Raw genomic sequence first — 22,441 nt, forward strand, 5'->3', positions numbered from 1 at the left:
CTCCCTGTGCCTCGGTTTCCCCGACTATAACAGGAAGATAATCACAGTCCCTACACCATCGATTGCTGTGAGGGTTAGAGCGTTCGTGTGAAGATTTCGAACAGTGGCAGGCTTGCGCGAAGGACTCGACATACTAGCTCTCGTTTATCAGACTGATGAAATTACAAGTAGTTTTCATTTTCTTTTCTTGATTTTCTGAATTTCCAACAAGGAGGGGGTATTCGTTTTATAATCAGAATGAAATTTGAGTTAATTTTCACATGGGTAAGCAGTCTGTCTGGGGGTGGGAAGTGGAAATACAACGTCTATGAGGCCCCACACCCCCTAGGGATGAAGCCAGGGTCAAACGTGTAACCACCGTCCAGCCCAGACGCCGAGGCCGGGCTCTGGAACAGCGCAGGACCTGCTCTTTTCTTCCCAGGCTTACCATCGGCATGTCCCTGGACTCAGCTGGCAGAAGTAAGATCATGCTGAAGAGTGTAGCCCATGCTGGTAGGAAAGAGCCTCTACAGTGCTTCTTTTCCTTGTGAGGATTGCTTTTTTAACAATGAAATACAAGGTTCCTATTTCCAGCTCATTTTCGCATACACTGCCTCATTTACTCCCCTGCACACACCCGTGGCAGGCGGGCATCTCCAGGAAAACAGAGCTCGAGGACATGGCTGGGGCCCAAGCCACGTCCTCTGACTCCCATTTCTCGGGCCATTGTGTGAGGAGGGGGCAGCGGCCTCTCGAAGTTTCTGTGCAGCTACTTATGGGGGTGGGGGTGGGCCAATGTTTAGGGGAGACTCAGTTAACCAATTTGCTTATGGCCCCCAAAGAGAGGCAACATGATCAAACTGAGGTTCCCATCTGTGGATTTCCCGAGATGTCATTCTTTCTTCAACATAAACACCTGTTAATCTCTTTGGCTTTGATCTCAAGGACCTCTATTCCTTGCAGTGTTTGTAAGGCCCCTGGGACTATGACATTATACTTTTCCTTTTTCTTATACTTCCCCTTATTTCTTACAATATTCCTAAAATCTCTCCATAATCATCTTAAGCTGAATGCAATGACTATTGGAATATTTATCCCAAATATTTTATATGAGGATTCGAATGGCAGGATTTGCAGAGATTTTATTAGCGCTGACCCTCCCTGAGTCTTCTATGATGAAGCTTTAGATACAGAGACCAAACAAACATAGATGTAGTTTTTTGTTTGTTTGTTTGTTTGTTTTGCGGTACGCGGGCCTCTCACTGTTGTGGCCTCTCCCGTTGCGGAGCACAGGTTCCGGACGCGCAGGCCCAGTGGCCATGGCTCACGGGCCCAGCTGCTCCACGGCATGTGGGATCCTCCCGGACCGGGGCACGAACCCGTGTCCCCTGTATCGGCAGGCGAACTCTCAACCACTGCGCCACCAGGGAAGCCCGATGTAGTTTTTAAAAAATTTTTTGGTTTTGCTTCTCTGTGACCCATGGCAATAATGAGCATATCAATTCAAGGTGAAATCCTAGACACTTAGTCACAACATTCCTCGGTTTGCTCTAGCTCCTCATCCCATCTGTTGAATTTAATAATCTGTCTGAAGGATCCCAGGCCAGAGTGCTAAGAAGCAAGACCCTGCTTACGGTAGTTAGTGGTGCATGGGGGCAGGGAGGAGATGTCCCCTAAGCTGTCAGCTCCCGCAGGCAGAGGCCCTGCCCTTGCACCTTCCTCTGGGATGCAGCATCTCTGACATCCAGATGAGAGCCAGTGGCCACAGTTTACCGAGGCCACTCTGGAATGGAACGTCTACTTCCACAAATACGCTATCCAGAAAAATAGATGGCCTTCCCGGTTCTTCCAGAATTCCTCCTGGTTCCAGAATCTTTCCTGGAGGCATAGCCACGTCAACGAGCTGGCCTCTGGAAGGAAAGTAAACTTTGGCCTCAAGCATAATATCCATTTCTGTTTTGAATTTTAAGAGCTGAAAAGGACACCAAAAATGCCTGTCGTGGGTTGAATAGTGTCCCCCCAAAAGACATGTTCTAGATTCTAACCCCTAGAACATGCAAATGTGACCATATTTGGGAAAACGGTCTTTGTAGATGTAATTAAGGATCTCAAGGTGCTATCATTCTAATAACAAGTGTCCCTATAAGAGACAGAAAAGGAGAAGACACAGACACACAGAAGGAGATGGAGGCAGAGACCAGGGTTTGTGGCCACAAGCCAAGGACCACTGGCAGTCACCAGAAGCTGGAGGAATCAGGAAGGCTCGTCTCCCAGAAGCTCCGTAGGAGGCATGACCCTGCCGACACGCTGACCTCCGGGACTGTGAGACAGTACACCGCTGCTGTTTCACGCCACTCAGCCTGTGGTATTTGGTTACGGCCGCCACAGGAAACTAACCACCCTTGTGGGGAAGATGTAAGTGCAGTCCCCGTGCTCTTCCTGGCTCTCGTCTCTGCCAGCAGAGCCTCAGGGAGAGCACAGTCAGCGCGACTGGAGATAAGCCACGTGGTCCTTTGGGGAGTGGGTCTCGGTGTCCTTGACCCCCCACGCCCCTGCTCTACACCTGGGGCTGGAGCGAGTTTGGTCACTGAGACCTGGAAAGCCCGGGGGGGGGGGGGGCGGAAAAACTTCCAGGGGGCTGCATTGTGCAACATCTGCAAAGTGACACTGACCACAGAAGATGGGTTCAGCCAGACCCATCAAGCCACACCTATAAATGTCCAAACTGCTCCCAGGGAGCAGGACAGCGTGTAGATCGCACTGTGCTTTCTATTATCGATTATTTCCCGTTTCATTGCTCATGGCTCCCCCTTAATGCACAGGCTCCCTGCACCTTGTCAGGAAGACAAAGCTGCTTCCACCTCCAGACTCTTTTAGAGGGGAGCATCAAGAAAGAATCTGCATATGAATTAAACTCCATCATCCATTTCCAGTCCAGAGGCAAGAGAGGCCAGTGGCGGAAGCCAGCCTCCCTGTGATGTCAATCAAAACCCCTCACGGTAGATTGGAAACTTCTTTCAACTGTATTTTCTATTTGAAGACCTTTGTCCCTGTTCCACAGTTGTGCTACAGAGTGGTTGCAAGCTGACATCCCATGGACTGCATGTGTCCACAGATGTGCTTTGTTGGTGGCATAGTGTTGCTGTTACCCAGAATGCCTTTGGCTGGGTCATGTGTTCTCCAGTTAGCCACAAGCTCCACCACTCCATATTGCCCCATCTGCACCCACTCATACATTCATGTTACATGTCCGGCCCCATAAACATTTGAGTTTGTGGCCCCTGTACGTCATTTAAAGTGAGTTTTCCATGGGTCTACACCAGCCATCCTATAATTTTGTTATAACAGTTATTGCTTGAAATATGTGGACCACATATTCAGGCTCCAAAGCCTTTCTGTGACATTGAAATGTTTTCATAGTTGGACACAGCCTGTGTTCTCTTTGGCATTTGGGCTTGGCCCACTCTGGACAGGGTCCTACCTAGAGAACTAGGTGAAATTCATAACTACTTCGGATGAACAGCCATGCAGACATCATGGTTCTTCTAAAACACTGTTGTCCACAAGAATCCTGCCTGGTGTCCCTGACACATCTTCAAGTTTACAGATATTGATCCCCGCCCCGCCTGTGCACCAGGCTGCACCCTGCCCACCCCGAGGACCTGCAGGTCAAGCCCCCCATATACAAGAGTCTCCCAAGTGCTTTGCAAAGGGAGCAGGGAGGCAGGGAGGCAGGCCCCTGCTGGGAGGACCTTCCCAAGGCCACGAGACAGGGCTGCTAGGGCCTCCCCTCAGCCACCAGGAGGCAGTGAGCCGGGAACGAGCTGGGAAGGTCCAAGACATTCCCTAGAGGATCCCCTAGAGGATCTCCTTACAGAAGGTTCTGGGGAAAGCCCTGGCACAGACTCACTTGGAGAGCTCAGCTGGGAATGCCCAGGACCACACTGACCAGAGGCTGAGGTGCCGGGGCCATCCCAGCCCCCATCTAGCTGGCCCCTGGAAGCCTGTGCTCCCCCAGACCACAAGGGCCAGCCCGCTCCTGTTCACGCGGCTGACTTTCTGGAAGGCGCTGATTCCCTTTCTTGCGGGGCTGAGCTTTCTTCGGACCTCGTGGACGCCTGCTGCCGGTTAAGATAATATTTTGAAGAATGTGTGGAAATCATATGGCTGACCACGGTCCTGCAGAACCACCACTTGTTACGTCCAATAAGGCCTCTAGCAGAGCCCTTCGCCTGGCTCCTGGGTTTCGGACACCGGTGTGGAGAAAGCGTGGCCCAGGCAAACCGGACAGTGAGCTTCCTGGGGTCCTGGGTGTCGGCAACTGTTCGTTTTCTTCCTGAGCCGAGTTACCTGATCAATTGCCAAGACAGTCGGTCTGTACGTTTCACAGGACCCGGAGGCTCCCTGGGGGCCTTGGAGGCCTGAGGGGCCCAGCGGGTGGGTCACCGTGGCCGCCTTAGGCTGTGGTACATGGAGGGGAAGCAGTCGAAGCCGCGTGGGTGCCCAGGGCCCAGGGGCAGCCCCCAGGCCAGCTCCGACTGTGGTCTGATTGAAGGACTTGAGGTCCAGTCGCCAGGGGCCACTGTGGGGGCCCGAGGGGAGCCTGCAGGGCGGGAGGCTCGGCCGGGCCCCTGAGCCACCAGAGCAGCCAGCGACAGGACCGAAAAGTCCGCTTGTGAAGGGACGCGTCCCACCTTCTCGGTCCCCTCACCTGCCCTCCCCAAGCCAGGAGGTCCAGCTAAGCTGTGGGGATGGGACCGTGCCCACCACTCAGGCGAGGCTGAATTATGTCCTCTCCTCAAATTCACATGTTCACATCCCAACCCCAGGACCTCAGGACACGGCTGCGTCTGGAGACGGGGCCTTCAAAGAGGTGATCAGGTGAAATGAAGCCACGTGGGTGGGCCCTGACCCAGTATGACTGTGTCCTTAGAAGAAGAGGAGGATGCGACCCAGACACACACGGAAGGGAGAGCACGTGAGGACACAGGCCGGCGTCTACACGGCAAGGAGAGCAAAGAAACCAGCCCTGCCGACTTCTTGACCTTAAGCCCGGTCTGTAGCGTTTCGTCCGCAGCCTGCGCTGACTGGCAGACCGCACAGCACGTGGGCAGCATGAGGGAAAGCGCTGCCCGGAAGCAAGAGGCCGGCCCCGCCTGGGCACCAAGCCGGGGCTGGAAACAGAACCGGACGGGGTGCGGGGTTCGCCTCAGCCCTCACGGGGCGGGAGCTTCAGTGTGGACGACACTCCGGCCAGCCAGCAGGGGCCCTGCACAGTGGGAGCAACAGGCCCCCAGAGAGGGGACAGCCGCGTGCGCAAGGACAGGCGAGGGGCAGCCTGTGGAGGGACGGTGCCTCACGGAGCCAGGGAGGGGACGAAGCTGAGGACACGCAGTGAAGAGGTGGACCTTCACTCGGGACTGGCCGCCTCACACCCCTCCCCCCACCACGGACGCCCCAAAAACTTCCAGAGGCCCCACCTCCACCCTGAGTCCCCATCTCCACCCTGAGGCCCCACCTCCACCCTGAGGCCCCATCTCCACCCTGAGGCCCCACCTCCACCCTGAGTCCCCATCTCCACCCTGAGGCCCCACCTCCACCCTGAGGCCCCATCTCCACCCTGAGGCCCCACCTCCACCCTGAGGCCCCATCTCCACCCTGAGGCCCCACCTCTACCCTGAGGCCCCACCTCCACCCTGAGGCCCCACCTCCACCCTGAGGCCCCATCTCCACCCTGAGGCCCCATCTCCACCCTGAGGCCCCACCTCCACCCTGAGGCCCCACCTCTACCCTGAGGCCCCACCTCTACCCTGAGGCCCCATCTCCACCCTGAGGCCCCACCTCCACCCTGAGGCCCCATCTCCACCCTGAGGCCCCACCTCCACCCTGAGGCCCCATCTCCACCCTGAGGCCCCACCTCCACCCTGAGGCCCCACCTCCACCCTGAGGCCCCATCCCCACCCTGAGGCCCCACCTCCACCCTGAGGCCCCACCTCCACCCTGAGGCCCCACCTCCACCCTGAGGCCCCATCTCCACCCTGAGGCCCCACATCCACCCTGAGGCCCCACATCCACCCTGAGGCCCCACCTCTACCCTGAGGCCCCACCTCCACCCTGAGGCCCCATCTCCACCCTGAGGCCCCACCTCTACCCTGAGGCCCCACCTCCACCCTGAGGCCCCATCTCCACCCTGAGGCCCCACCTCTACCCTGAGGCCCCACCTCCACCCTGAGGCCCCACATCCACCCTGAGGCCCCACCTCCACCCTGAGGCCCCACCTCCACCCTGAGGCCCCACCTCCACCCTGAGGCCCCATCTCCACCCTGAGGCCCCACCTCCACCCTGAGGCCCCACATCCACCCTGAGTCCCCACTTCCCCCCGAGGCTGCTCTTTGGCTGAGCCCCTGGCCGATAAGGGGTACAACACCCCCAGAGCAGCCTTAGCCAATGCCTGGAGTGTATAAATACCCCCACTCCCTCTCTCCTCAGTGCCACAGCTGAGGCAGGTGTCCTGCCTGGCCTGCTAGGGTCCCCGGCGGATTGGGGGCCGGTGGCCTGTGGCAGCAGCCGCCAGACACGCCCCTTCGATGGCTCCCTCCCTTCCGCGCACCTCACTTCCCATTCGCTGCCCCTGCTCCAGCCACTGTCCAAATAAACTACTGCCCTTGAACCTCAGACTCAGCTCCTGTGTTTCAAGGAAATTAAACAGATGCCAAGCAGCCCTGGGCGGGGAGAGGCAGGAACGGGAAGCCCGGGAAGGAGAACGAGGCCGCAGGGACCACCGGACAGAGAGATTTCAAAGTCTCCCGAACAGCACGCCCTGAAGACCCGCCTCCAAACACCTGCCCTGGTTGCGGACTGTCTTCCCTTTCCTCGTCCAGCTCTCGAGGCCAAGTAACGTTCTGGGAAGCGTGTCGGCTGCCCCGAGGGACGTCTGGAGACGGTTCCAAGGCTGGAGCCGAGGCTGAGCTCCAGGAGACCCACTCCCACCCGACGCGTGGGTAGAGGCCCCAGCTGTTTCCAGCTGTCACTCGGCTTTCGTGGACATGGGCGGGGGCAGGGAAGCTGGTGGAGGGGAGACGGGTGGGATCCGAGGCCACGGCCGCCGTCCCCCGGCCTCACTGCCCTGTGCTCTGCACCTGCTGCCCCCGCGGTGGTTTCTCGGCCACAGTGAAGGTCAGAGTCACAGCACAGTAGCAATCATTGCCTAGACTGCTGTTTTCTGTTTTCTTTGATTCACCAGTTCTAGCTCATCTGGCAAAGCCGTGCTCCCTCTGGCGTGTAAACCCTCCGCCTTTTCTGCGTGTCCCTTGGAAGCCTGTGTGAACCTTCCCTCTCAGGAACCTCGCGATAATTGCAAAGTCTGGAAATCCCCAATTCCAAAGGAAGTGAGGCGAATTCATCACGTAAATCACAGGAGACCTCTCGAATAAACCCCCCCCGGTAGGTTTAGGAAGTCGGATGAGCTCAGGAAGACGGGGGCCCCTGGTGGACAAGTTGAAGACCCATCATGTGGTCAGGACCACTGAAGGCCTGAGCACCCAATGGCCTGTCCCACCCACAGACAGGCCTCTCCTCCTCCCAGCCTCACCTGGCCCACCTGGTCCAGCGACCCTCTGGTTCCTATGCGAAAAGCATCTGGTCCATGTCGGGGACACGGCAGCCTCCCACTGGCCACCACCATGGGCTTCATTACATTTCCAAAACACAAGTTGAATTTGTTCCCCCTGAAAACCCCTGTGCTCCTCTGTTAGCCGTGCAATGCGAGAGATGAAAAGTGGTATTTGAAACAAAGACTAGTTTCCGTGAGCTTCCTTTCTCTGCGCTTACAGGCTATTTTCCCACAGTGCAGCCCTGCTTTGAAAAATAACTCTCCCTTCGTGTAATTCAAGGGTTTGCTTTCAACTCCTGTGCTGGAGAGAGAGGCTCACCGTGCTCCTGCTTCAGGGGACGGGGCTGGGACCCCCAGGGCTGGGGCTTTTCCTCGGACACCCTGACAGTGGCAGGGAGGTGTGGAGCTGTGAACCCTCCCATTTGCTCCCCTGCCCGCGCCCCCCCCCCCCAACTGCCTGTCCTTTCCTCTAGACTGTTTCGTGGTGCACAGCCTCCAGCAGGTGCCTCTTCCACCCCCCTTACTCCAGAGCACACGTTCCCAGCAGCTCCCCTCTACCGCCCACCCTGCCTTTCAGGTCTCCCGAAGACCTAATTCTGTAATTGACACTTCCTACCCTGTTTACACAAGGAAGACTTCTAGCTCCCGTATCAGCGACCTGCCCTATGGAGCACTTGTAAACAATAGGCAGCTGCTTCCTACCAAGCTGGGCTTCGAGGAGGTCAGGGACGTTTACATGAGATCGTGATTTGGCCATTTTTTTAAAAAAAGACATAAAAAGCTGCTCACAACTCCACGTATTTGCATGCACGGGGGCTTTTCCATGCTGCTGTGAATTACAAGGAGCAGAAAAAAGCTGATGGCGTCTGCCCAGCCAACCTCCTGGTTGTCACAGGTTTCTGCCCTTAGTGACTCGCGAGGAGAGCAATACCCTAGTAACTGCCGGGCTAACTGAGTCCCAGTTGTCACCAAACGGCCAGGCAGATGGCGTGGCCGAGGAGCGAGCAGCCCTGGGACCCGTCGCCCAGCTGCAACCAACACCAGCATCTTGTCCTCTGATGCCTCTTAGTCAACACACAGCAAGAAGGAGGACGTGCCACCCGGGCCACATTGCAGAAGATCTGGCTCCCCCAGCCCCCCGTACCCCGTTAACAAGCACCCCTGGACCGGCCATTAGCATGGTGGGGCTGGACGGCGGGAAGATGAGGTATTCTACTGCATCCCAGTTATTTGCTGCCTCGATTTGGTTCTACAAGAAAAGTGTTACTTCTTTCACCATTTCAGTGACGAGCGCCTCCACCCTCCCATCCAGATGTTCCCCAAACTTCCTCTGTTGACAAATGGAATACTGTTGGTTTTCTCTTTCTACGTGGACTTCTCCCATCCTAGAAACCTGTGGTCTCCCTGAGCTTCCCAACCAATGATGCACAGCGGTTGGAGGCCGAATTCACTGGATTCAGCTCCCAGCTATGTCACCTCCTTGCTGTGTGACCATAGGCAAGTGGCTTAACCTCTCTGAACCTCGGCATCCTCAACAGCAAAGGGAGGATCGTGAACATGAGAACCTCCCTCACTTGGTTGGTAATGGATTTAATCACTTAAACAAACAAGTGCCGGACATTAGTAAGGGCCCTGTAAGTATCAGTTCTTCTACTGCTCTTGTCGTTATCCACAACAGCTATCCAGACGTCATAGAGAAATTTAGGTTCCAAATCCATAATCTATTGAATAGAATCCAGCAACTTCCACATCATCCCACACCTGCCAGGGATTCACTGGATAGTTGAGAAGTGACAGTGAGTGCCTGTGCTGAAAGCAAGGGCTACCTGGAGACGGGCTTGATGTTTAAGATTCGTGGGTACACGATGGGTAGTTATGGCATCAAACAAGGGACGCTGCCCCCACTCTGTCCTCGGTGCTCCCTCCCAGGCTGCCAGGGCTCCTGGCCAGGGTGAGCACAGTACTCACAGAGGTGGTGCGCATATCGCAGGTGGAAGACGTCGCAGCCGTGCACGTGATGGTACAGGGTCTTCTCGATCAGGTCCTGTGGCTCGTACCCAGTCAGCTCAGTCACCCTGGGGGAGGGCAGTGGCTCCGTGAATTACAATGCCCTGCAGATTGCGTTTCATTTAAACTAACATTGGTTTTTCCAACTAATCAAGTGCTAAAAGGCTTGGGGGTGGGTGGAGAGAGTGTTGATTTTGGAAACTGAGAATGATCTTTTTTTTACAAGAAAGTCTATGAGCTCCAGCCCAGTGCACGACACAGCACTCGTCATGAGCAGGAATGTCCTTCTGAAGCCACTGGCTGGAAGGTTTGGGATGGCTCAAAACGGTCAATACCTTTTCCAGGTGAAGCCTATCAGAGGATGCTTAAGAGTGGACTTGATACTGATACTGGGAGGAGCTACCAAGGTGAGACAGAGCCCACTCGCTGGGGTTTTTCGGGGGGAAAGTCTGGTGTGAAAGTTTTAAAAATTATTCTGGTAAAATATGCATGACATAAAATTTACCATTTTAACCATTTTAAAGTGTACAATTCACTTGTATGACCATCACCACTTCCATTTCCAGAACATTTTCATCACCCCGAACAGAAACTCTGCACCCATTAAAAAATAACCCCCCACTTCCCCCTCCCCAAGTCCCTGGCAACCTCTCTTCTATGTTCTATCTCTAGTAATTTGTCTCCTCTAGATATTTCCTCTGAGTGGAGGGATGCAATATTTGACCTTTTGTGCCTGGCTTCTTTCACTTAACATGTTTTCAAGGTTCATCCATGTTGTGGCATCTACCAGAATGGCATTCCTTTTCTATGGCTGCATAATATTCTGTTTCATGTAGATACCGCATTTTTTTCATCCTTTCACCTGATGAGGAAAACTTGGGTTGGTTCCACATCCTGCCTGTTGTGTGTGCGAACCTGTAACCCTCCATCCACACTGGACACTGTTCCCTGGCACAGTGGGTCTCAGGATGATGCTATGATGATTGCGGGATTCCTGCAGATGAGATTTAGGGAGTAGCTGGAGACGTTTAAGACTCCTATCGGTGGAGAACTGTTTTCCCCCAGAAAATAGTATAATGACACCCCAAACTGTCGTGACTGAAGGCAAGGCTTATCGAGCTCGCTGTGGAAATGGAAGCATTCTCCCTGTGCTTATTCACCATAGCCCATTTTTTATTCTCATCAAGCCCCAGGCATATTCATTTCCCACTTCAGTTCTTTGAAGAAGAGTGGCTCTCGGCACCCAAGACGGCATCATCGCTAGCATTTGGATCGCTTCACCCGTCGGTGAAAGTTGCATGCGGCCGTGGTACCTATTCCCAGGCCGTGGATAACGGTGCTGGGAGCCACGCCCCCAGAGGAGGTGGCCCTAACATCTTGGTGACAGACATTCAAGAACAGATGAAAGTGGAGACAAGAGGGGATTCCAAAGGAGGTGAGGCCATGGTGAGAAGTCAGTGGGGACTGAGGGTGACAGGGCCTAGGGGCCCTGCTGGCCCAGATCTGAAATGTTAGCTGTAAATTAAATGGGGAAACTTGACCTCACTTTCATTCCCTAACCCGCTCCCCTTTCTGGGGAGCTCTGCACAGGCTTTGGGTCGTAAATCTCTGTGAGCCTCATATTTCCATGGAATCACTCGCTATTTGGTGTACACATTTCCATGGTGTTCCTCCAGGGCAGGAAGGAGCTGGGGCTGGAGGTGGGTAGAAAGGGAATTTGCACAGGCCAGAGCCTCTCAGGGCTCGGGGGACCTGTCCAAGGGCCACCTAGAACTTCAGGCCCCACTGGAGTCTAACTCCGTGTGGCAGGAAAATTGAGACGTCTGGCTTCCCCCCAAAAGAAAACCAGGCATCTCTACGGTGTGGGGATGAAAGAGGCTTCCCAGACCCTTTGGACGTAAAGTTTCAGAACAACGGCCCCGAATGTGTAAATGAATCAGAAACACATGTATTAAGTTTCTCATCAAAGTACACACTGGCTTTAAAAATTAAAGGGGAAGGGAAGGGTTTGGCAGGCTGCCCTCTTGTTTTTTTCCAACCTTCTAGTGTCTGAAGACCTGTCAGAGGGATTTGCCAAACCCCAAACATCGCCGGGTTCACCCATCCTTAGCAAAAGCACCAGCTACAGTTTCAAAGTGAAATACCACAAAACCCCCGTGAACCAGATTTCAGGTTACGCCGAGTTCAGTTTTGTCTGGGATTATGCTGGCGGGGGGGCACCAGCTGGGCCCTCCTGCCAGGACTCCCACCCTGGCCCCTGTGACTTTGGGGCTGCTGGGCTTCAGGCCAACCCCTTGCCGTGGCTTCTGGGGTTTGGATGTGGGAGTTGACATCACCCTGCCAGGCCTTTCTACTGACCCTCTGGCACTGGGCCAGTTCTGTCCCCCAGCCCAGTGGCCTTTCAAAGACCATCGAGCTGCAACCGACTGCAGACCAGAGTGTGAAGAATTCTTCAGGGCCTCCTAGACGACGGGGGTTCAGAAAAGACCTCAAGGCTTTGCTAAAAGCTTCCTGCTACTTAGTAGAACTTCACGGGCTTCTGTAGAGACAGGAAGTCCTCCTCGAGACGGCCACCTTGCTTTACTACTCACCTCGGGGGTACGGCCCTTACACCCAGAAGCAGAGGCTCCCTTCAGGAGCAAGCTGGCCTCCGAGCTAAACTCACATAACCTCCTCCGTAAAGCTCCCAGATTTGCCCCTCACGTTTCAAAGCTGTGTGGATTAAACAACTCGAGAAGACCTGAAATCTCTCCTCTGGGGAGACGCCCCTCTTTCCTCTTCTAGAGGATTCACCAAGCCTCAGAGGCTTTTCCCAGGATGGTCAAAGAAAAACTGGGAGCTAAAACAAGGGAGAAACCCGTCGTATCCTCCCAAATTTCTAAAATAATGAACATGGACAGATTTTCTTGCAGTCCACTTTTTTTTTTTTTTTTTTTTTTGCGGTACGCGGGCCTCTCACTGTTGTGGCCTCTCCCGTTGCGGAGCACAGGCTCCAGACGCACAGGCTCAGCGGCCATGGCTCACGGGCCCAGCTGCTCTGCGGCATGTGGGATCTTCCCGGACCGGGGCACGAACCCGTGTCCCCTGCATCGGCAGGCGGACTCTCAACCACTGCGCCACCAGGGAAGAAGCCCCTGCAGTCCACTTTTCGAAGTGGCTCCTAAGTCTGGAGAGAGCTTCTCTGTCCCTGCATGCTGCAAGGCCTACCCCACGCCCGGCTCTGGAGCAGCTCCCAGCCTCCCAGCTCCTCCCTGCAGGTGCCTCTGTCTTTACTGCAAGAAAACAGCCCTTGCCAGCGTCTGGCCCTCCCAAGAGCTGCCGGCATCTTTCCCCCAAGCTGCCGGCATCTTATATTTCCTCTCTGCTTGGAGTTTCTGGGAGCGTGAGGATGACCCTGTAAGGCCAACCCTTGTCATTTCTCTACCTCTGAATGGTTCTGAGATGCATTCACGATGAGCTAGGCTAGTGTCTTCACCTCTTATCCGTAACCAATACATCCTAGCTTCAGGATATACAGGAAAATGTGCGTGTGTGTGTGTGTGTGTGTGTGTGTGTGTGTGTGTGTGTGTAAAACTTGTCTCCCAGAAAGCTCAGCTACACACACCAAAAGTCAGGAGTTGGGTCTCTGAACACTCGTCTCTGTCTGTACAGTTGAGGAATCTTGAAGGCCAAGAGGCACAACGACTCACCTTGCAGGTATATCAGGATTTTCACTTTTACAAATGCTTCCCATCTACTACGTAGCTTCATCTTTCCTAACATCCTTGTGAGTAGCCAAATGGGCAAAGGAAACGGAAGCCCAGGGAGGCCCCGCAGGCCCGCAGCCTGCCTCGGGGGACGCACAGACGCCTCCCCAGGCCCAGTGAAACAACAGGTCAGTGCCTCTGCCTCGTCCACCCTCCCTCCTCTCTCTGAGAGGAGATTCTCAAATTGCTGGGCCTCGCCAAGTGGGAGACAGTTCTGGGGACGCTGCAGCCTCGCCCTCCCCGTCAGCCGGAGGTGCCCTCCCAGCCCAGCTGCCGACGGGCACCTGTGGGTCCAGCCTTCCCCCCAGAGAAGGCCCCCTCTCTGCTCGCTGCCTCAGCCCTGCAGGGACCGCAGAGCTCGGCTGCCTGCCAGCTGGAGCTGGAAGCCCTCGCAGTAACACACACCGCTCAGAGTGGAGACTTTCTGTTTGTTTTAAAGTCCTACCAACTTGACGGAGACACAAGGCAGAATCCTGACCTCATGGATCTTCAAAAGGCTAACTTTTGCCCACAACACATATTTCCAGTTCAAACTCCAGTGAGACGATGAAAATATAAACAAATAAAACAAGTACCTATAAGCTGGAGAGGCCAGCCACTCCTGGACGATTAAGTCGATACTAATTCTTTCACTAAATCTCTTTCTAATTCATATTCTTCGTACAGCTTATTGCTTGCTACATGTTGGTTTAATAGTGTAGCTTTCAGGGGCCAGTTTCCACCATCAGAATCTTCCGGAACTCTGCAGCAGCAGGTGCCAAACTCACCTGGAATCCAGGAATATCAGCTTCAGGTCGAGGCTGGCCCTGAACATGAACATGTTGCTGTGCAGCTTGATCTCAGTGATGGCGCTGGGCGGCAGTGACTGGCCCACGGCCACCAGCCCCACGATCTGGTAGCATGAGTCGTACAGGGACATGTCCAGCATATACTGCCTGATCTTCAAGTAGCCGCTGCAGTGTATGACCTGGGAAAGCACAGGCAGGGTCAGCGGGTGGTGCCCCAGAGGTCAGACTGGTACCCACCGCTCCTGGCTCTGGGCCTGCTTCTTTTCTGGAACAGGTTGGAATATTCCCCCAGCCCAGCCTCTACTGAGCTGTGCAGCGAACATGCTGACAGACATCTGATTCACTGCTCGGAAGAAATGAACTATGCTTCTTTCTTAGGAAACAATATCGTCATGAAATATAAGAGTTATCTTATGCAATTGACTATGCCCAGTAACCCCACAAGTGAAGACTCTCTGCTGTATGATGCATTTATGCGTAATTAACGCACGGCCATTGCAATTAGAGGGCACAACAATGGCATTTTGGGGAGCTGAGCACTTGTTCCATAATGTTCACTTCAGTAACTATAAAGCTCATCTCCCAATGAGATTGAATTTCGCAATTGCTAACTTGACATTTAAATAGTTTGACAAGCTGTATCACTCCAGCAAATGAAGAGTTCTTTCAGTACAATCAAAAAAGTCCTCATTTTTTTTTTTTTTTCTGGCTGTGAGGCATGCGGGATCTTAGTTCCCCGACCAGGGATCGAACCCGTGCCCCAGTGGGAGTGTGGAGTCCTAACCACTGGACCACCAGGGAAGTCCCTTAAAAAAAAGTCCTCATTTTGAACATATGCTTATTTTATTTTATTTACTTTATTTATAATTCAAGATTTTATCCACTTGTAATAAACAAAAATCCAGCGTGGCTATATAGAAACACTTCTAATTGTTATAGCCAAGAACCATATAGGAGAAAATGTATAGTGTTCCAAATATCAAACGGAAACATTTGTACAGCCCGAAGCTTCAATATTGAAGCATTTACACCAGTTACAGTCAGTAAATTTTTTTTTTTTTTTTTTTTTTTTTTGCGGTATGCGGGCCTTTCACTGTTGCGGCCTCTCCCATTGCGGAGCACAGGCTCCAGACGCGCAGGCTCAGCAGCCATGGTTCATGGGCCCAGCTGCTCCGCGGCATGTGGGATCTTCCCAGACCGGGGCACGAACCTGTGTCCCCTGCATAGGCAGGCGGACTCCCAACCACTGCACCACCAGGGAAGCCAGTAAAATCTTTGAAAGAATCACGACCATCATAACAGCAGTGATGAACAGCTAACATCTTAAATCCTCTCTTCAAAAACTTTCCTCAGGATTCCTGAATACACTCACAGTCTTTAGGGCTGGAACAAATCTTAGAATCTTTGGAGTCTATTCTCCCATTTTACTGATGAGGAAACTGAGGACAAGGTAGGTGATGTGTTTTACTTAAGATCAGACAGTTGGATGGTTAGTAAGTGTCAGAAGCATCTCAGGACCCAAGTCTCCAGAAGAATATCTACAGGGTGCAGGGTGGTGCTGGAGGCTTCCACCTCTGAGGTTTAGGGTCTGGGACAGCAAATAAGAAAAGTATCTCCCAATCTATGAAACAGAGTGAGGTAATGGTCAAAGGGAAGAGCTGGCATTGAGGCTCAAAGGAGCAGGGCTGAAGAGAGGCTGAGGGAAGGCGGACCCTGGGATGGGTAGGAGGGGGGAGGGGCATTCCAGAAAGACAGGACAAAGGGCAAAGGCACAGGACCCTCCCCTCTCTCTTCACCCCACCTCTCCCTCTTTTTATGCAAATTCTCCCGCAAAAAGGCTCCCGTCCACCTCTAGCCCCAGAGTGGTGGGCCGATGACCCTCTCTCTTCTGAGGCAGGAGGAAGTCGAGGCACGGCTGCTCCAGCAGTACTGCCCTGCGTGCAATGTAGAACCTGAAGGTGCCAAGGTCAAATTCTACCCTTAGCCCCATTGATTCCTGGCCCCAGACAACGAAATCCAGCCTGCCTGGAATATCCCTGTAAGATTCCAGCTCTCACACTTGCCGTGAGTAGCGTCCCTAGAAAGTTCTACATTAGGCAGTGGTGCCTTCCTGTCTGCAGACGTTCCTAAACGTGAAGCAAAGCACAAAGTGAAGACCCACCGACCCACCACTGCCCCTTCCCGCCTGCAAGCCCTCGGCTCCCGGTACCTTGTATCCGCTGCAGGTCAGGCCGGCGTTTCTTTTCGCCAAGACACACTTCATTCGAAGAAAGAACGACCTCTCGATCTCATACTCTGAAAGAAGGCGTGAGGTTAGATTGGCAAACTGTCCCACGATGCTTCCCCTGACTTTATCCCAACACTCCCAGTAAACCCTCTAGACCAGATCAGGCAGCCAGAGGCCTTGGCCCAGTCCACCCAGAACCCCACCCAGAGAGGCGGTGGCCAGGAGCCGGCACAGCTTCCACGTGCTCCAGAAAGGGGTAGCCCGAAACATGGCCACAGCAAGACCTTGCTAAACGCCAACCTGGGGCCAAGGTGAGGATCCGTGCCCAGCAACCCAGCCCTGCTCAACCTGCCATGGTCCCCTGATGGTGGCCACAGAGAGGCCTGGTGCCAGGAGCATCGCCTTGGCCAGCCCTGGGCAGGTGCCGAGCCTGCTGGGAAGCCCAGAAGCATCTGATGTCCCCCCTCTGACTGACTGAGAGTCAGAAGTGCAGGCCTTTCCCCGGCAGAGGGAGCCGGCCCCAGGGCCCCTTGTGCCAGTGCGCCCACGGCCATGGGCACCGAGACTGCCCCGCATCGTGGGATGGGGCAAAGGACCCAGCAGACCCACTGGGCCAGATCAAAGCTTTCACCCTCAGTTACAGCCCTGGATGGACGCCCACCCCCTCCGCCTCTTTCTCTGGCCCAAAGCCTTTCCTTCATTCCTGACGCAGGCCTCACACATGAATCTCCGACCTCACTACTGCAAGCGCAAACGTCCCCCAAGGAAACACCCTCTGCTTTAGTGAGCGGACACCAGCTCTCTGGGCACGGATGGCAGACTGTCCTCGCCCCAGGGTGAGAGCGAGGTCATTCCACTCTAAATAAACAGCTCTTTGGTGGTAGTTAATAAATTAATTTTTAAAGAAAGGTTACCGCTAGGAATGGAAGCAAGGCCTTCCGCCCCTCCCCGAGGGCACTGCCCAGTGTAGATAAGGGCATCACCTCAGAGGCCCCCCTCCCCTAGTTGGAGGGGCTGCCATATTTACTCACAATTTCTCTGCACAGCTGGGGTCTGGAGGCAGAAGGCTTCCCTCTAACATGGCGGCCTGTCTACCCCATTTCCAGAAGAGCACACTCAGGTGTAAAAACCATCACCCAGTAATTAACTATCCAGTTCTGGGGAGGGCCCACTTCTCACACAATCACCAGAAAACAAGGAGGCCAGTTCAGACACAGAAAACCAACTCTGCAGATGAGGTGAAAACCAGGTGCTGTGAACCTCAGAGCCTGAACACTCGGTTGGCTGTGGAAATGAGTCAGTGGGAGACCCCACGTCTCTCAGACCTTCTCCTCCTGTACTGTTGGCCCACCTTAGACGTGGACCCTGCAGGAAACTGGACGGGTCTCCCGATACTCCCATTTGCTGTCATTTTCTAAACACTTTTTTAAAGGCTACGACATGGAAGGGTAAAATGAAACCGGAGCTACTGGCAGAAAGCCCACTCCCGTGCAATTAACACACTGTAACTTTTTTTAAAACAATAACAACACATTCAATATCTTGTAAAAGCCTATAGTGGAAAAGATCTGACAAAGAATATATATAAAACCGAATCACTTTGCTGAACACCTGAAACTAATAGAACATTGTGAATCAACTGTACTTCAATTAAACACACACACACACACACCCCCCACAATGTTCTGAGGAATTCTCTAAGGTTCCAGCTGTCTTTGTCCGACTTTAAACAACCCCAAAGTGAAAGCATTAGATTCGGAAGCCATGTGCTCTCCTAGCCCTTATTTTGTTGGGACTTATTTCTTCGGAGTTGTATTCCTGTTCATTTATGCAGCCGGACCATTTCCAAGGACTTAAGCACCACAGGCCATAGCTACAACTAAGCCCCCATCTCATTTCAGAAAGCAACATACCAGTCTCCCTCCTTGGTAGACATATGGTGACTATTTCTGGAGCTAGAACATGGGGGCCACAGAGCTGGATCTGCAAGGGTTTTTTTTTTTTTTTTTTTTTTGCGGCATGTGAGATCTTCCTGGACCAGGGCACGAACCCGTGTCCTCTGCATCGGCAGGCAGACTCTCAACCACAGCACCACCAAGGAAGCCCTGCAAGGGGTTTTAAAACTGAGTGTGCTATATGTGTTCTCTCTTCCTAGCCTCAGAATGACCCATCTCAGGAGGAAGCAATAAGAATGGAACCCTTTTTTTTTTTCTGTGGCTGGCTACCCCATTCTCATCACTTTTGACACTTCTTCTTTGGCATTCTGTCTCACTAGGGGATTTTGGCCGAGTTGGGATACCATAGTCCAAAGCAGACAAGAGACCCTTTGGTCAGCATACTGGTTGGTCTCATTGGGCCATCAGAGGGAGTTACAAGGCCAGGGCCCCGGAATAAGTTCTTCTGTGTCTTCCTAGCACACATGGCAATTGTAAATTAAGGAGTCATTTGTGTGAAGACATGTTCCACACCCTTACCAAACAGCCATGCCACAACTGTTCTAACAGGGTGCTTAAAACAGTGGGGACCACGTTAATACGTGCTAAATGTTGAGACTGTCAAGAGAAAACTCCTGTTGCCAAATGGAGCCAGGTCAGCAAGACAGACCTGCCTCATCCGTCTAGACCAAGGCTTCTTAACTGACTCGTGCTGTGGCACAAAACCTGCAGATCCCCACCCAGAATAACGTTTCTGAGAGTATAAAATATACGAGATTACAAAGGGGATCAGCTGTATTGAAAAACATCAAAATATTCCAACAAGTGGTGCTGTGGTTATACATGTGCTACTTTATTAACACATTAAATAACAAGATCCTGTAGCAGACTCTCAGCTCCTGAAATTTCAAAGTAGTGGTGAGCATAACCGATATGTTTAAATACCTGAAACAACCATAAGGTGACATGAAAATATCTGTGAATCTTGTTGTAGGCAAAGCCACAGGTACTTGTGATAGGAAGATGGCTTACTGTCTACAATCTACAAGCAAAGGAAGTGCTAGATTTCACCTAGAGGGAAGAAAGATGTCATTTTCCCCGTGCAATTTCATGCCCCCCGCCCCGAGTTTTATCCTCGGACGCTCTGCTTAAGAGGCCCAGGTCTAGACCTGTGTCGCTGGCTTTCTAAACCAAGAGCACCTTGGGGTGGAAGCCTTGGACCACTTTTCTCTGTCTCCTACCGTGCGCCTCTCACAGTCTCTGGCACGTGAAAGGGTATCAGTAGTTGCTTTAAAGGACAGAAGCATAAAAACAAATCCCCACTTGGTGGACCCTGCATGTTTGCTGGAGAGACCTGGCTGGGCATCATGGGAAACTAAGCCCTAGGGTCACCGCAAAGAGCATCGTCCGGCGTTCATTCTGGTTTCTTTTCGTCTGGAGGAAATACCTTGGAGCAGGTGATGGTGAAGAGGCTGGTGGGCTGTCAGGACAGCCGTCATCTCATCGTGGTCGGAAGGATGGATGTACTCGTAAATGCTGTTTCCCGTGAGCTCCACCTGCCGCGGAAAGGAAGGGAGGGGTCAGGAATCTTCTCTAGGACTTCGGGGAGGCGGAGAGGTGAAGGTGTAAGGTGTATTATAGGTACGCACCTGCCTGGGAGAGACAGGACCTTGATCTCTGCACAACCCACACCTTACCCTCACACAGAAATGTTTACCTTTTCTCAGTCAGCGCCCAGCTGTCTCCCAACAAGGCCAGGGGGGCGTCCTGAGCAGGAGTGAAGTATGGAAAAGGTGCACTGTGGACCGGGGGACCCTCCTGGCCTGGGGAGCATCCTTCACACGGGAGGCAGCTTAAATCAGACCGGAGCCAGCCCCATCCTTCACCTGCTGCCTGTGGGGACTGGTGGCCAGGAGGCCAGTGGCCACGTCCAGAGCAGGGTCCCTGCGACAGCTCGTGCCCACGGAGGCTGAGCACGGGAGCCTCGGGGGCACCCTGTGCTCGAGGAAGACTCGCCCCCAGCAAGGTCCTTTCCTTCGGACCCTGCTGGGCCTTTCACGTGGGCAGAAACCTGTCTGTGGCCTTCCTGGTCCAGGGTGCCTGTGCTAACCCCACGGCTCGCGCCCTTGGGCGCAGCTGGGTGGCTGAGTGACCTCTGGGAGGCTGGGGGTCACTCCAGAGAGCCACATGACCTTGGGGCTGCTCCCCCGACATTCGGACGCCACCTACTTCCAGACACACCCCACAGAGGACAGCACGCAGGCCTAGAGGCCATGTCCTTGTTGGACTGGACCCTGCTTTGCAGGCATGGGCGTTTCCAGGAAAGCACCATAGTTAACGATCTTTCCACAGAGGTCCCCGGAGACTCAGGTCCTAACCTTGAGAATTTTTGATTGTTCTCCCAAACACAAGTGTCATGATAGGGGATGACAGAGATTCTTAGGACCTGGGCCCTTCACCCATCGGAAGATGGGCAGTGGCATAGAATGTTCCAGAAACTACCACCAACGGTGCAGCCTTCTGAGCAGTGGGGGAGGGGATCCTTTTTCAGAGATCAACAGTGCAGACAATGGCAGTGAGTCAGCGTCAGCGCACCTAGAGTACTGGAGGTGGGGGCAGTGATGGTACTCCTACTGCAGCCAGTGGGAGCCCCACAGCCCAGTTCAGGAAGATGCTGAGAGCGTGAGGAACTGCCCTGGCGTAGCACAGAGCCTTGGGTGGGTCTGGGGACTTTCTCAGCCCCGCCCCCAGGGGACAGGGCGAGATCAGAGAGCAAAGCCAGGCTTGTCCCAATCACCCCCTCGTTATTTTTAAGTGTGTCTTGTCGCCTGTTTTTTTTTGGCTGCTCTCAGTCGGAGCAGAGACTCAATCCTCGGTAAAGGGGCAGCCCCGACGGTGCCGTCTCACACAGCAGGGCAGCCCCAGCCAGGCCGTTTAATGGCGAGGTTCTCCCAGGAGCCACCGTTCCAAATCAGCGTCAAGGCCATAATCTCTTTACTCGGGACCGGGGGGCCGCAGAGAGGTGAAGTCAGTCCCACTCTGCCCAGCCACTTCTCCCAATGTGTTAAGATGTGTGAGTTGCCTTTCAATTCAGAACAAGTTATGTTTCTGGCCTGCTAAGTAATCTTGTCCCTAAAACAGGTTTCACCGTTCTATTTTCTGCATTATTCATGGAATGTTTTTCCCAATATTATACAGAGCAACAGAGAGAATCCTCTTGCAGAAACGTTCCCTCTCTACCTCCCCAGCCTGCCGCTTTGCTAAGGACCCAAATGGATATCTGTCTACGGAAAAAGTTACTACAGGATTTCATTAAAAATAAAAGAATAAAAACGAAATATCCTTCTTTCAAGTCAGTCCTGTTAATCCTTAAAAAGTTTAAATCAATCAGCAACACTTATGTCAGCCATTGGGGACCGGACAATCTCCTTTTTCCTGAGGGCAGCCCTAGAGATGCTGCCCGGTGGGGAGGGATAGAGGCTAATAAATAAGGGAGCTATTGTTTAAGTTGATTCACAATTTCAATGGTTTACTTTAAAAACGAAAAAATAAAAAATAGAATTTTTGTGCGTGTTGGCCTATCATTTCTCCCTTACCCAGGTTTTTAGAGAAAAATGACAATTCTGGTTTGCTCCAAGTTCTCTTTGAGAAAAAAGTAATTGATGTCTTTCTAGAGAAACACCTTCGTACATTCGCGAAAAGACTTGCATCTGGGCTCACAAGGATCCGATTTGCCTTTTAATCCCGAAGTAGCTTTGTCTGTTTCCAAAGATCCCATTCTCATCACATGCCTTTGGAGAGTGAGAAGAGTGAAGGTCCATGAATTAAAAGGCTTGATTTTCTGAATACTCGGGTTAGTGACAAACCTCTGAGGCTGTCTAGCAAGTAAAGTAGTCTTCAAGTGACGGAAATGTTTTTAAAGACAAATTTTGGAATGATAAAACAGCACTGACCTTGACTTAAAATTACGGTTGACATGGTGTTTCCTGTACTGACATATCTATTCGTGCTTTTGAATGTTGAAAGAAATGTGACTACCTCACCAAAAAAAAAAAAAAAAAAAATTATGGTTGTTGCTATAAAACTCCCCAGCTCTCATACAACAACCTTATTAAAAGAGACCTTCAATGCGATATTTTAGTATCTGT

General features: G+C 52.9%; 1 protein-coding gene across 1 annotated transcript in view; it reads right to left on the reverse strand.

Moving 5' to 3' along the window:
• Positions 1 to 22,441, reverse strand: part of SIM2 (SIM bHLH transcription factor 2) — a gene marked incomplete at both ends in the record, with an annotated part of 44,987 nt that overhangs the window by 6,507 nt on the left and 16,039 nt on the right. The window contains 4 exons of the mRNA XM_082839165.1: positions 9,560 to 9,666; positions 14,112 to 14,311; positions 16,342 to 16,427; positions 19,741 to 19,849. Coding sequence (XP_082695291.1) covers positions 9,560 to 9,666; positions 14,112 to 14,311; positions 16,342 to 16,427; positions 19,741 to 19,849 — 502 coding nt within the window. The remainder of the gene's footprint in view (positions 1 to 9,559; positions 9,667 to 14,111; positions 14,312 to 16,341; positions 16,428 to 19,740; positions 19,850 to 22,441) is intronic.

The sequence above is a fragment of the Leucopleurus acutus genome (genome assembly GCF_964270905.1).
Source record: "Leucopleurus acutus genome assembly, chromosome: 5".
NCBI lineage: Eukaryota > Metazoa > Chordata > Mammalia > Artiodactyla > Delphinidae > Leucopleurus > Leucopleurus acutus.